General features: G+C 37.3%; 2 protein-coding genes across 3 annotated transcripts in view; both read right to left on the reverse strand.

The window, feature by feature from the left end:
* Positions 1-73: 73 nt before the first annotated feature.
* Positions 74-3119, reverse strand: LOC137392113 (Krueppel-like factor 7). Of its 2 annotated transcripts, none has more exons than XM_068078741.1 (4): positions 2916-3119; positions 1082-1402; positions 436-970; positions 74-332 (listed from the first exon to the last, which is right to left on the reverse strand). In XM_068078741.1, exons 1-4 carry the CDS (start codon positions 3027-3029, stop codon positions 91-93), a joined length of 1212 nt encoding a protein of 403 aa, XP_067934842.1. In that variant the 5' UTR covers positions 3030-3119; the 3' UTR covers positions 74-90. The 2 variants fall into 2 exon arrangements, with proteins under 2 accessions (XP_067934842.1, XP_067934841.1); XM_068078740.1 differs by having other exon boundaries at positions 1082-1405.
* A 6984-nt stretch (positions 3120-10103) lies between these two features.
* The window catches only part of LOC137392114 (centrosome and spindle pole-associated protein 1-like), a 31994-nt gene continuing 28181 nt past the window's right edge, over positions 10104-13916 (reverse strand). The window contains exons 23-24 of the mRNA XM_068078742.1: positions 12963-13120; positions 10104-10783 (exon numbers count right to left, since the gene is read on the reverse strand). Coding sequence (XP_067934843.1) covers positions 10735-10783; positions 12963-13120 — 207 coding nt within the window. The 3' untranslated portion in view covers positions 10104-10734. The remainder of the gene's footprint in view (positions 10784-12962; positions 13121-13916) is intronic.

The raw sequence follows: 13916 nt of genomic DNA on the forward strand, positions 1-13916 counted from the left end.
TATATGATATATAATATAGCATTGAAATGTTAAATATGTATAATAAATAACAATGAGGATGAAAAATATACATAAAAATTTTGGTATGCGCTATGCAGTTCCAACGTGTAAAAGTTCATTGACTCTTCTCCACTGTGGCGCCTTCACTCTCATGTTGATGCTGTGACGCTTGAGATGCTTGGCTAAGTGATCGGATCTCATGAACTTTCGCTCACACATTGAACAAACAAATCGCTTTTCCCCGGTATGGGTGTGTTTGTGTCGAGATAATTCGTCAGATCTGGCAAATTTCTTCTCACACTTGGGCCATGAACATATGAATGGTCGTTCCCCTACAAAGGGAACAACAAATGAGTGCCTATTCACGGAATGAATGCGTGCAGTTTACGCGATCTGTTAAAATGTGGTTTCGTGAAACCGCTGGTAGTCACCTACCTGTATGAGTTCTGTTGTGGGCCTTGAGATGTGAGCTTTTAAGGTAGGTTTTCTTACAGCCGGTATATGTGCACACATATGACCTTGACCTCTCTTGCTGCCAGCTAGAGCTATTCTCATTGCCCGCTGATGTATAGATGGCGGGAGCAGGAGCTATCTTGCAGGTACTGTTAGTGTGTGGAGTAAAGGTAGTTGGAGTAGTGGCGTTACTAGGGACGGGAGGTTGGAGAACTATAAGCTGGATGACTGGTGGACTGGACTGGGCACAGGAAGACTCATGCTGACTAGAGCCATTTGTGCTAAGGTTAATCGGTTGTGTAGTTGTACAGTCCATAGCGGATGTATTGTCCTGGTTCTGGTGAGACTTTGGCAAGCTATAGTCAATAGGGGCAGTCTGACAGGAATAGGATGACGAAAGACGTAACTGAGAAGCATCAGCTGTATGACTGCAGTCTAATGGTGTGCTTGGCGGGTCACCAGATAACGGGTGTGTGAGGCAAGTGAATGAAGAATCTGTCATTACACCAGCTTTTTCCTACAATTAGCATTCAACAAATTATTTAGTAGTATATACAGGTGTTGGATATTGACATCACTCATTGCAGGAATGCCATTAGCAACATGACCGTAATCGGTGGAAACTTACCGACGCTCCGTTCGAGTCTGCTGCAGCAACCAAACACCGCCGCTCAAAATGATCATTTCTAATAGATTTTGGCTGCATCAATGATCTCATCACCTGTCGATGACCAATTTTCTTCATTATTCCTCCTGTGACAGGTAAATCAATAGTGTCTTCACCGGAGGAAGCGATTCCACTGTCAGTTGAGAGGCTGCCAGTGTCGCCTTCGGATGATAGACTAGAGAGAGAAGAAGTAGGAGAAGAGCTTCGTATCTGACTAAATGAGAGCAAAGTGTTAACAGCATCCTCTTCCTTTGAATCGCGGAATCCAGTAAATCCATAGAGCTGCTAAAAACAAACAGTCGGTATAATTGCTTAGCTTTATACCAATCACAATTATATTAATTTTACACATCATTGCAAAATAAATTTATAGTAATTTACTGAACAAAGGTTTAACAAAAAATATGACTACTAGATAAGCTTCATTGATATTTATTTACTAATATATTCTACATAATAATTTTTATAAAAAGTAGGTCTCCATTACTGACCTAACGGGGATGCTGGCCAAAATGCCCGCAAGTTTTTTATGTATTGAAACTTAAATCAAAAACTTATCACTAGTAATTAATTTTCCTTAGAACAGTTTACAAATTTAATAAACTTTAAATATAAGAACGCAGAGATACGGAGGGCAAATGTATAACAACTCCCCTTGATGCTGTTGATTATTCAATGGGGGAATAAAATAACCTTTTCATCTGTCTAGCTAAGTTACAAATAAAACATTCCTTCGAAGTGGCACTTATCTACTACAAAGAAAGCTTCGCTGGTAATAACCAGTTTTATCTAGAGCACAGCCCAGCAATTGCGTACATGTTAAGGAAGCGTGAGTCATCAGTACGTAATAGGAATATCCACGCTTCAAGGCGGTTATTGGTCAATTGGAAACAGACAATAACAAACTTGGATGAGCATGCCGACTGTGCGTGATAGAATATGCCAACGCTTGGTCTCAGCCTTGTAATGAGTGAAAACTCGAATGCTAGACCCGACGATGACCAATAACATAATAGAACATGTATCATCGGTACAACATTAACAATGACGTTTCGATAGCTGATATGCTTGAAATGTCACATCTATCAACTACCATACACGAAATGAGGGGCTGCCCAGCAGATACCTAACATGATCGGTATTGCTGAGCCTGGGTCAAATATATCATAGCACACTAGAACATGGGAGGCACTCTCACTACAACAACGGTGACAAAGAGTGTTCTACCTCATAGGAGGTAATCATCTGTACTACAAGCTAGTTACGAGTATGTTTACCCTCTAAGACTACCACAACAAATACTTGGATCATATTTGTATATACATGGTTCATATTGCGGTCCTATATTTAAAATTCAACAAATTTATATGATATACGCAGTTACATATGATAACTTGGTCACTATAATGACGAGCAGTTGCTAAAAATGTCTTACATTTCATGTTTTAAAAACAATAGATCACAACAGTACTTGTAGTAAAGACTGCTTTCGTCAGACTTTTTCAAATTAATTGCTGTATCTGTGTATTAAATCTTTATTGTGATGAATTTCATACCGGTGGACAAGTAGTTGGTGTTTTAAGACATCGACAACGTAAGTGGGTACCGTAAAAGAAGCTAATGACAGAGAACTAGGTATTAATTCCTAAACTTTATCCTCCAGTATAGTAGCTTAAAAATAACCTTCAGCTAAGGGAAACTAAAAACTATCAACTATCGAGTTGTAACAATTTATTGTAATATTGTGTAGACACAAAAATAATAGAAAATATTAACAATTTTAATACATGCATACCTTGTTAGTGCAATAACTGCTGGTCCTGTTATAATCAGATGCAGAATTATGAGCGGTCGTGTTTATCCCTGAAACAGCTGTCCAGATAGAGAAAGTGGTTTTGTTGTGTTCCATATCGGTGTTACTCGTACTATAATTCTACACTAGTTATGACCATAATAAAAATAGCAAGATCTACCACTTTGCCGCCCGTCGTGTTTAGAATGCTATACATACATGTGAAAGCGTTTCACGTTGTAATTGTGTACTTCAAAAGGGGTGGGAATAAATTTAGCCAATCACAGATTAGGGGTATGTTTGCTATTGACCAATGGCGCTAAAGACACTTATACCTTAATCCAATAAAGTTATCTCATCTCCGCGTGTACAGGGAATGATCATCGATCACTCGCCAAGGTCGTGACAGTGAACGCTTCGTTGAACAAGATTCTATTCAATTCTAGTCTGGGACTACTTGGAGTTGTCTATTGTCGTTTGTTGCATTTGCGTCTTGTGTATTTTAGTTAAGGAGTCATTGATATAGGTCAGCCTAATAGCATATAGCAATTATACTTTCATCACATTTTTGCATTTAGTGGTTTCTTGAAATTCTTCATGTTAGACACAGTAAACATAACTTTGACATGCCTACGCATTTCAACCTTCAAAGAGAAAACCTTCAAATAGTGAGATTTTACAAGCTGCTGTTAAGATTTTCAGGGGTTTACTCTGCCATAAAACTAGGTAATTTTAATAATTACAAAATAACTCCGTAAATATAATTAAAGATAATCTATATATACTATATATATTTCTCAAAGTATGTGTGTTCGTGGATCTGTCTGTCGTTCCGGCTATAGATATAGCTATAGCTCACGCTGATTATTCTACAGATGCGGATAATGATGCCCTGTTTAGAAATATTTTTCATAAGGTTCAATTATTATATCTGGGGTCCTTTAAGGCCAATTCTTCTCACACGAACAATTATATCGTCTCTGTAGGAAAGCCTCGACATTATACCTCTGTTCGGTCAGACAAAGAGAGTACCATATCTCATTTTTACATTTGTACTGGTATCGAGAGGTATCAGTATCGCCGTATTCAAAGTTTTGACAGATAGCTTCTGCTGAAACAGTAACCTTTTTTATACACACGTACCTCTGCAAGAATTGTCATTATTAATTCAACATACCCAGAGTTTTTCTTTTGTTTTCTCAGCTCGTATTGGCAATTGTATCATTACAGAATCACCTTCTATTATAATCGTAGCAAAACCGACTTAATTTAGCTATTACTAGCTAACTATTTCCCATTTACATCTAAACCTTGTTATATGCGTTTTATTTTTTTCAATTTATTTGACCTGTACGAAACACTTTCCTCCTGATATGAATTTTAAAAGTTGTCTGACAAAATTTAAAGCCTTTAGTTGTTTTTATTTTCTCTCTTAATTTATTTCAATTACACAAAAAACTTTTCTTATGACATGGATGTAGTTTGAAAGTTAGAATGGCAAATGTTGTATATGTTAAATACAGATCAATTTTCTGACAAAAAACTTGTTGATTACCCGGCAACGCGGGTGGTACAGCGAGTTATTGTTTAAAGATAACAAAATCATTAGTTAGTTACTAGCTCATCTCAGTATGTTGTTGCACATCCATGTGTTCCCCACCCTTATGCTGACATCAGTAATGTTGTTTTTAAAAAATGATACAGAATGTAGTTTTAGAAATATGCATCGAGAAACTACTATAAGTATATTTCATTGGATAGAATTTCATATATAATATTTGTAAGATATTTACATAAAAATGTCATTATGTATGTCATTAATGGCAGTAGATTTCATTGCGCAGAATTTGATACACTATTAACTATTGTAGGTTATACAAAGAGAGCTATTCAATAATTATTTTACTGATGAAAAACTTGAACAAGTTAATAAATAACTAAATTTTACTCAATTTTTTTTAAGTCATAAAAGTGAAACAATTTATAGATACCTATTTGTTTGGTTTCGTAAGCCTTGTGCTGATAAAAAAGCTATCTATTGCAAGTTTGGAGTAGAACTTAAATGGAGGGTACACAAAGACTAATTGTCCACACAAGTACAGCTAGTAATACGTCAACAGTGTGCTAATTAGGTGTGACAAGCTTGTACTTGGTCTGGTCACTCGCTTGGGTCTGAGTTCCTTGTTCCCTGTAGAAGGGGGTGAGGGGGGTCACGCAAGTTGAGCTGAAAGGCCTCAATGATCAGCAACTTGGGCACCACATTTCTGGTTATGATCACTCGTTGAAAGTACCTCAGTTACTTGTGCTGGACAAAATTTCAGTAGACTGACATGTCAGTCCGAGCAGAGTTATTCATGGAGAACCTGTGAATCCTCTATAAGACAAGTAGTTATGATTCTTCAATCCTGATTTGTATTGTAATACTGGAGAGTTTTGATGTTAGGACTGCAGTTAATTGTTGAAATTACGGCATTCTAATTGGTTCAGAGACTGGCACAAATGTGATATACATGTATTTCCAAGACATCTGCTGTGGCTTGATATGATCAAACTAAGGCTGGTCTAACGAGAAAATAGTATATCGATACAATGGACTTACAGAAAAAAAGTCAAGTTTTAATGGGTCGCAAGCTCTGCGATTGATTGCCCTGCCCCACCCAGATTAAACTTATTATTCTACCTCTGGCTTTATTCATATCCAATGAATAACTAGACTACAGAAAATAGCACAAGGCTGAAACAGTTTTGCAAATAATGCAGCTAAGGACAGTCAGAAGAACACTATTATTCACTATCCCTTGCATTAAAGGTTGACTTGCAACAAAATTCACATTACAGTTATTTGTTATCAAAAGATTCACCATGTCTTACTCTGTTGTGTTGTAGGTGCAAAATATGTGGGAATGTGATTACAAGCTCTTAAAAGCTAAAAAAACGAACAGTTAATCGCAGCCACACCAAAACGCCGTAGTTTGGATTCTCTTTCCAAAACGGCTCAAATGGGACGTAGCTGTGGTAGATGGTTTCTGTTTACACTTTCATGCAACCTTATTCGTCGAAATATTTTCATAAATATACTTCACGCATTCAATAAAACCAGGTCTATTGTTCTTACGCGTCTATTTTATCGTCATTGTAATGCTGTCACTTTTAGCAGTGATAACTTATAACTTACCGTAAAAATTCATTTAATTTTTTAAACCTTAGCTCGAAGGAGTACATATCATTGTCTGATAATCATGACGAGCCCGTTGGTCACCTGTGATGATCGAAAAATGCTGCAAAAATTATTTGCTAAGTATAGGGTCACATGATCAGATTATGACTCGCTGATTAGACCAAACTGAAACAAAACTGAAAAGTAGCGAGCATCTATATTTGATACGGGGTCTTCGGTAAAACCCGAAGTGTTTGTCATAAACTAGTGCTACGATAAGTTTATATGGAGGTTTTTATTGGCCTTTCAATTCACGTGAGAACATCACGTGACAAGACAATAACCAAACTGTCATGGCTACATCAGAGAAATATATGTAAATAGATTCCAATCCACGGCGGCTTTTCGTTTTTGAGCTTTTAAGAGCTTGTAATCACTTTCCACACATTTGGCACCTTCAACACAACAGAGTAAGACATAGTGAATCTTTTGATATCAAATAACTGTAATGTGAATTTTGTTGCAAGTCAACCTTTAATTAACAAAAAATGACCAGCAACTTGTATCTGCACAATATTTCTGCACATATATTCTTGCACAATATTCGTCTTTTTTTAAATAACAGTTTCGCCTGAGAGTGCCACATCTTTTCCCATTTTTAGTGTTAGTCTCTACGAATTGAATTCGTTGTCCTCAATTATAGGCACTATACAGGCATTATACAATTTTCAATCACACTCTTCACTTCTCTTGCAATACCCTCAAACTACCTTTTTAATATTTTTCCGACTTCTCTGTTTCTCATTTCAGCTCTCATTCTCGCTCTTACTCCTTTTTTCCCTCTCTCTCTCTCTCTTTTCGTCTCTTTCTTCATCTCGCCCCCGTCCCCTTCTCTTTCCATCTCTCTCTCCCCGTCTCTTTCCTCGTCTTTCTCTCCGTCTCTCTCCCCCATCCCTCTCTACGTATTTTCCTGGGTCTCTCTCTCTCCGTCTCTCTCTCTCTCTCTCTCTCCTGATCTATCTATATCTGGCTTTCTATCTTCTTCACTATCTCTCCGTTTTTCACTCTGTCTCTAACCATGTCCTATCTCCATCTTTCTCTACGCCTCTCTCTCCATTTTTTATCTCTCTCCGCCTTTCTTTGCATCTCTTTGTTTCTCTCTTTCTCTCTCTCTCTTTCAATCTTTTTCTTTCATTCCTCTCTTCATCTTTCTTTCTCTTTCTATCGTATACCTCCCCATGTATCTCCCTATGCATCTCCTGATGTATTTCTCTATATATATCTCTCTCTCTCTATGTATCTCTCTCTCTCTATGTATCTCTCTCTCTCTATGTATCTCTCTCTCTCTTTATGTATCTCTCTCTCTCTCTCTATGTATCTCTCTCTCTCTATGTATCTCTCTCTTTCTCTATGTATCTCTCTCTCTCTATGTATCTCTCTCTCTATGTATCTCTCTCTCTCTCCGTCTTTCTCTCTCTCTCTCCGTCTTTCTCTCTCTCTCCGTCTTTCTCTCTCTCTCTCTCTCTCTCTCTCTCTCTCCGTCTTTCTCTCTCTCTCTCTCTCCCTCTCTCTCCGTCTTTCTCTCTCTCTCTCTCTCTCTCTCCGTCTTTCTCTCTCTCTCTCCGTCTTTCTCTCTCTCTCTCTCTCTCTCTCTCTCCGTCTTTCTCTCTCTCTCTCCGTCTTTCTCTCTCTCTCTCCGTCTTTCTCCTCATCTATCTATATCTGTCTAACTATCTTATTGACTAGGTATCTCTCTTCGTTTTTCACTCTGTCCCTAGCCATCTCCTATCTCTCCATCTTTCTCTGCGTTTCTCTTTCTCCATCTTCTATTTCTCTCCGTCTTTCTTTGCATCTCTTTGTTTCTCTCTCTCTCTTTGTCTCTCTTTCGATCTTTTTCTTTCATTCCTCTCTTCATTTTTCTCTCTGCCATTATCATAATCTCTTTATTGCTCTCTTCATCTTTCTTTCTCTCTCTATCGTATACCTCCCCATGTATCTCCCTATGCATCTCCTGATGTATTTCTCTATACATCTCTCTGTCTCTTTCTCTATGTATCTCTCTCTATGTATCTCTCTCCATATAGCTCTTTCCATGTATCTCTTTCCATGTATCTCTCTGCCTCTCTTTCCAAAATTTTTTTCTCTATCCACATATGGTACCTCTGTATGTATTGCTCTGTACATATCTCTTGGTCTCTCTCCATGTATTTTTATATTTTTTTATGTAACTCTTCATCCCCTTCTGTCTGCCACTTGCTCTGTTTCTCTTCATCTGTCTCTTTCTGTTTTTGTCTCACTTGTCGTTACTCACCTAATTTCACTAGCGTGTGGTAGTCTGTTATCTGTTTACTTTTGACATTAGCAAAAAATTTGTTACGATTATCAATAAAAATCAATAAAAAAAGGAATTAACGCTTCACATATCTGTTCCCTAAACAAAATGATGATTACAAAGCAAAATATGAATGAACAAAACTGGCCATGCTATACCACTAATAAATAAAAACATGGATAAGCAGTTAAATGCAATCGCACTCTGCTATTGGTTGATTCACCTTAACCAATCATTTGTAACCAGCATAAATGTGTTGCTGATGAGACCTTATCACAAGCGATATGAATTTGTAAGTACAGCTTCAATGTACAACATTTTAATCTACTATAAAACAATTTATGATTTGCATTGAGAGCTATCGTAAATTACTAACAAAATCATATAGTCCAAATAGTTCCATAACATTAGATACAGGCAGTTGACAAATGGGGAATAATATTTTCTTAATTTAAAAAATGTCCCTAGTAGTATCAGTCGGCAAAAGCATTGAAAAACTGGTGAAATTCATCAAGTATGTCTAATGTAAACATGCCTGAAGGTTAATAGGGATTTAGAAAACTAGCATACTGCGTTGCATACTGCATACTAGTACATTGTAAAAGTATTTTGTATTTGCTTACAACAAAATGAGTAATAAATTCAGTAATTAGTTACTGTTCGAATAATACGAGAAAAATCACAGTGTGCGAATCTTAGTAATTGGTCTATACTCACCTTGTACCGGAACTTACCTGTCTGTTGCCTTCGCAAGTTGATACTTGTTGATTTGAACTATACCAAAACAAGTGTCTCCTTTTTCTCCATATGGAAATTTTTATTTTATTAGGCAGTTGTCTCATCAATTTGTGTCAAGTTTAACAATGTTAGTTAGTTAAAATGTATGTTATGTTATGCTATGTTATGTCAGTGTTATGTTAGTTTTCAATGTTTTCCAGAAAAGAACAGACTTAGCCTAAAATGCAGGTGGGCCAAAAACGCAAATCTTTATCAAGTTTTAGCGCAAGTTGAAAAATAAAAAGGTAGTGTTTAAACAGCTGGTTCAGAGCTCACCAGATCTAATTAAATTTGGCTAACTCTTCGAAAATGATAACAAGCAGCATTCGATGTTTATTCTTGGAATGAATCCAATTATTATTGCTCTTTGTTGTTGCAAGAAGAGTATGCTGTCAAGTGGTGGTGTTTCAACTACATGTAAGTAGTGAAACAAACAGATTGGTGATCTGAACGAGTTCAGTTTTGTTTTGAAGCTGACGGCATTAAGGGAGATTAAGAGTGATTAAGGGGCACTAATGTCGGTTCACCCAAACGAGAATGTAAAATAAAGGCGACATTAACATAGCTTCACCCGTAAAAGAGTTAGATTTATTTTCCCAAAATTCTGACAAGCTAGTCAAAGAATACAGCGCCACCCCTTATATGAAAGTCAATTCTAATAAAACGGCACTATGGAGGAAGGGTTGAAAAATAGAGCGCCATGGCATTCAAATAGAGGTTTCGTTTCAGTTGAACAGAAGCTGGTGAGCTGGCGAAATTCCCTAGTTATTCCTTATCATCTAGCTACAAATCACTTGAATCTCTCATTGCAAAAACACTCATTAGTTCTCAATGTTTGAAATTAATGATGCGTTTACAGCTGGAATGAAAGCTAAATGATGATTATATAACAAATTTCAAATGAGTAAAAAACACCTTGAAATTGTAGCCTCATCAATATTCTGAGTGGAGGGTTGGTGAAATGAATCTGGTTAAACCTTGGCACAAAACACTAAAATAAAGAATGAACCAGAGACTATTTCTTACAGCAATGTATTATTGAATTAGCAATTGTGTAACTGGTATCAGCTCAATCAGCGAGCATGAGTTGACAATTGCTAACAAAGCATAGCAAAACTAAAGCACAATTGAATCATAGCAGTACGAAAGATGAGGGTTGCATAGCCGATGGGTATCCGCCTAAGGTCTCCATGGAGTGCCCGCACTGCATCAAAACAGCAACCATATACTCCTTAGAAAATTTATAATGTACACGGCTCATTCATAGAGTCGCTAGAGAATTCATAGAGTCGCTAGAGAATTCATAGAGTATAAAGCGTTCATAATGAGTCGTTGGAATAATGATGTAGACTATATGCTGCAGGACGGAATTGGACGGATTTTAGTCAATGAATAAAATCTAGCCAGGAGAGCTTAATAATAACGGGTAACAAGAGTTGATGATCACACACGGGAACAAGGCATAATATCATGATGTAGGCAACACCGAACAACCAAATATTCCTGTAAGTGTCCCTCGCCAAGGAATAGTCATTATGTTGAATCATGACACTTGTTCACCTGTTGATCCAGCTATCGTCTGTCAGAGTCTGACCAGAAGGTGGCCTACAGAGACATATCATTAATGTACCCACAGCACAGATACAAGTAGGCTAGGCGCATCCTTGATATAAAAAGACCAATGCAAGCGCGTAACATGTGGATATAATAACTGTGTCACCCAAGCCATCAGCCTAATCCGGATTGCTCCAGTAATATTTTATCAGCAATATTTCGTAACCAGCTGACTTGATTGTTTTGAATCTAGTTTTCTAGTGTTGGCAAGCCGTAACTATCTGTAAATAAACTACAGGAAATCACCAGTCAAGTATTTAGGGTGAGCGTGGTCTACGTGAGATATCACAGAAGGGGTGGAGGCTTAGAGACTAGGGTATGGCATTTGTTAGATAACTAACTCCGCTAGCAAAGAGTTGCTCATATTTGCTGTTAAACCTCATCCTATCACCCTCATTATGGTCAATCTTAAAATATTACAAACTATAAAAATAGATGTTTTACCACTCTATAGCTTACAATTAAATATTGATACAATTGTCTATGTGGTAGGTATATATTGGTGCAACTGTCAGTGTGGTATGTATATTGGTGCAACTGTTTATGTGGTATGTGTATATTGATACAATTGTCTATACGGTATGTGTATATTGATACAGTTGTCTTTGTGGTAGGTGTATATTGGTGCAACTGTCTGTGTGGTATGTGTATACTGGTGCAACTGTCTATACGGTATGTGTATATTGATACAATTCTCTATACGGTATGTGTATATTGATACAATTGTCTATGTAGTATGTGGATATTGATACAATGTCTATGTGGTATGTGTATATTGATACAATTGTCTATGTGGTATGTGTATATTGATACAATTGTCTATGTGGTATGTGTATATTGATACAGTTGTCTATGTGGTATGTGTATGTTGAGACAATTGTCTAAGTGGTATGCCCAGATACCACTTTGTTAATGCCTAATTTTATATTAGAAATGACAAAGTTTTTGAAAGCTTTGATAATATATATCTGTATACAACAAAATCTTAATGTAAATTCATAGATGGCAATATGGTTGTCGCAAGGACCTTTCTAAACTAGCTGAAATACAACGGTGCTTCTTACCAGCAATACTCAGCACAGAACTGATTAAAAATAAATTTTCAACGTTATAAAATAGAACAAGGCATGACCGGTAAAAGTAGGAGGGAGGATATGTCCAAAGAGGGTAGGAAGGAGAGGACAAGGCATGGCTGAAGCGCAAAGGAAAAGAAGATAAGGGCATCGCCATGGTCAAGGGAAAGTCCTAGATATTGACACGAGCGCTAGCCATTCAACGGTTGTCAAGGATAAAGTACGACCGAACACTGTTTGCCCGCGTGATAGGCTTTACAGTTCACCGGGCATCTGGAGGGCGGCCAGCGCGCTACGTGAATCACACAATACTGGTGTACTCTGATCCTAAGCCAACCCTTATGCAAGCCATAATATTGGCGTCCTTGTGGGGGTTGTACAGATAGGAATGGCACAAACGCTGATAGGGAAATGACATTGTCTCAAGAACACTAGTAGTATTTATGTGTAAATAAGACGATTCATCAAAGTACTATCTACAACTGGGCATAATGAGCACGCGCGATCAGCCTGCTCGACTGACAGCAGCAGTTGTGCTACACGTGACTCCTCATTTCTGAAACTAGCTGTATCCTGAGCCAACATCTGATGTGACAAATATGACAAGAATTAACGAGGCGTGCCAATTAGAAGGCGCTATACATTTGACCAAATGACAGCCGACAGTCCAACTCAGTCCAACATTACTGAATCGACTCGGATCCTTTGAGAATGCATAAGTGCTCTTAGGACGATCATCGACAGTCAAAATATCGTCCACTTAAGCAAATAGTGTGAGCTGGCTAAGTATTTTATTATGGAAAATCTTTTATAAAGCAACGCGTTAAGCGAAGTGAAGGATTCAAATATTTTCGAGCTGATGCAGATTCCATTGAGTAGTCACTCATTGTTAAATTATACAACTAATGCCACAAAACCTTGATGAAAACGCTTTCTATAAATTCTTTCTGAACAAGGAAGTATTTGACAGAGTTTATATTAATTTGAAATGTTTATCTGAGAGACACGGATGAGAAGCTTGAGCCAGCAGAAAAAAGTCATAGAGGCGTTCAAAGTAGCGCATCTAAGCTGTTATACCAGCAATGCTCATGGCTCACCTTTTGTGATTTTGCTTGGTCATAAATCTATCTATGATGTCATCGGGATCGTCCAGCGAGATTTCATCACCAGCGATTGCTTTTAGTTTTCGTAATCTGTCTTGATTCTTCCTGGTGATACGGTCGGGATCCACGCTATGTATTGATTCGGTGTCCTTCTGCAACAAGAAAAATGACTTATACTATAAGACAAAAACATGCTATACCAGCGCATGTTATAAGTTAATTACAACCATGTTGAAATAAGAATTCATTTAAAGTCTGATTTTAGTTTAAAGGCAATTGATAGATGCAGAGGTAAATCTGAAAAAGTAGACTAGCTACCAGCAAGATATGGAATACTAAAGCAACTTGGTTAACTCACGGAGCTCAGTCTTAGGTAGAGAAATGGTAGATATGTATATATGTAGACTGATTAGCTGTATATCAATTGACCTAAAACCTTGAGCTCTAGTAATTACGCAAATGTTGGAGTTGTCTAATCAGGGGAACAACAGACTACCCGATATTGAAATAAGTACCAACATACATCTATGTCGAACACGAGTAGAAAATTAAAAATAATATTAAGATATTTTTAGATTTGACATGAATTTTCCGATAATTCTAGTTGATTTTGGTATTCTATTTCAAATGTTGCTTGCTGTGAAGTACAAAAACCCAAAAGATTTTGTGCTTGAAAAGGTTGGTTTCCAGCGAACACCAATATTTTATAGTCTACCATTATTATGACAAAAAGCTGATGTTTGTAGGGTTTAATCTCACAGACTTTAAACAGTAGCCTATTAGGATACGCCATGAACACAGATGTTATGATATACCACTACTATCTTTGCTGTTATATATTTATACAACTACAGCAGGGGTTCCCAACCAGGGAGGAATTCACAAACATGGAAACAGCGGCAGCACATGTTAAACGAGGTGTGAGAGCGTCAAAGTCCATGCATATGA

This window comes from Watersipora subatra, chromosome 3, assembly GCF_963576615.1.
Source record: "Watersipora subatra chromosome 3, tzWatSuba1.1, whole genome shotgun sequence".
Lineage (NCBI taxonomy): Eukaryota > Metazoa > Bryozoa > Gymnolaemata > Cheilostomatida > Watersiporidae > Watersipora > Watersipora subatra.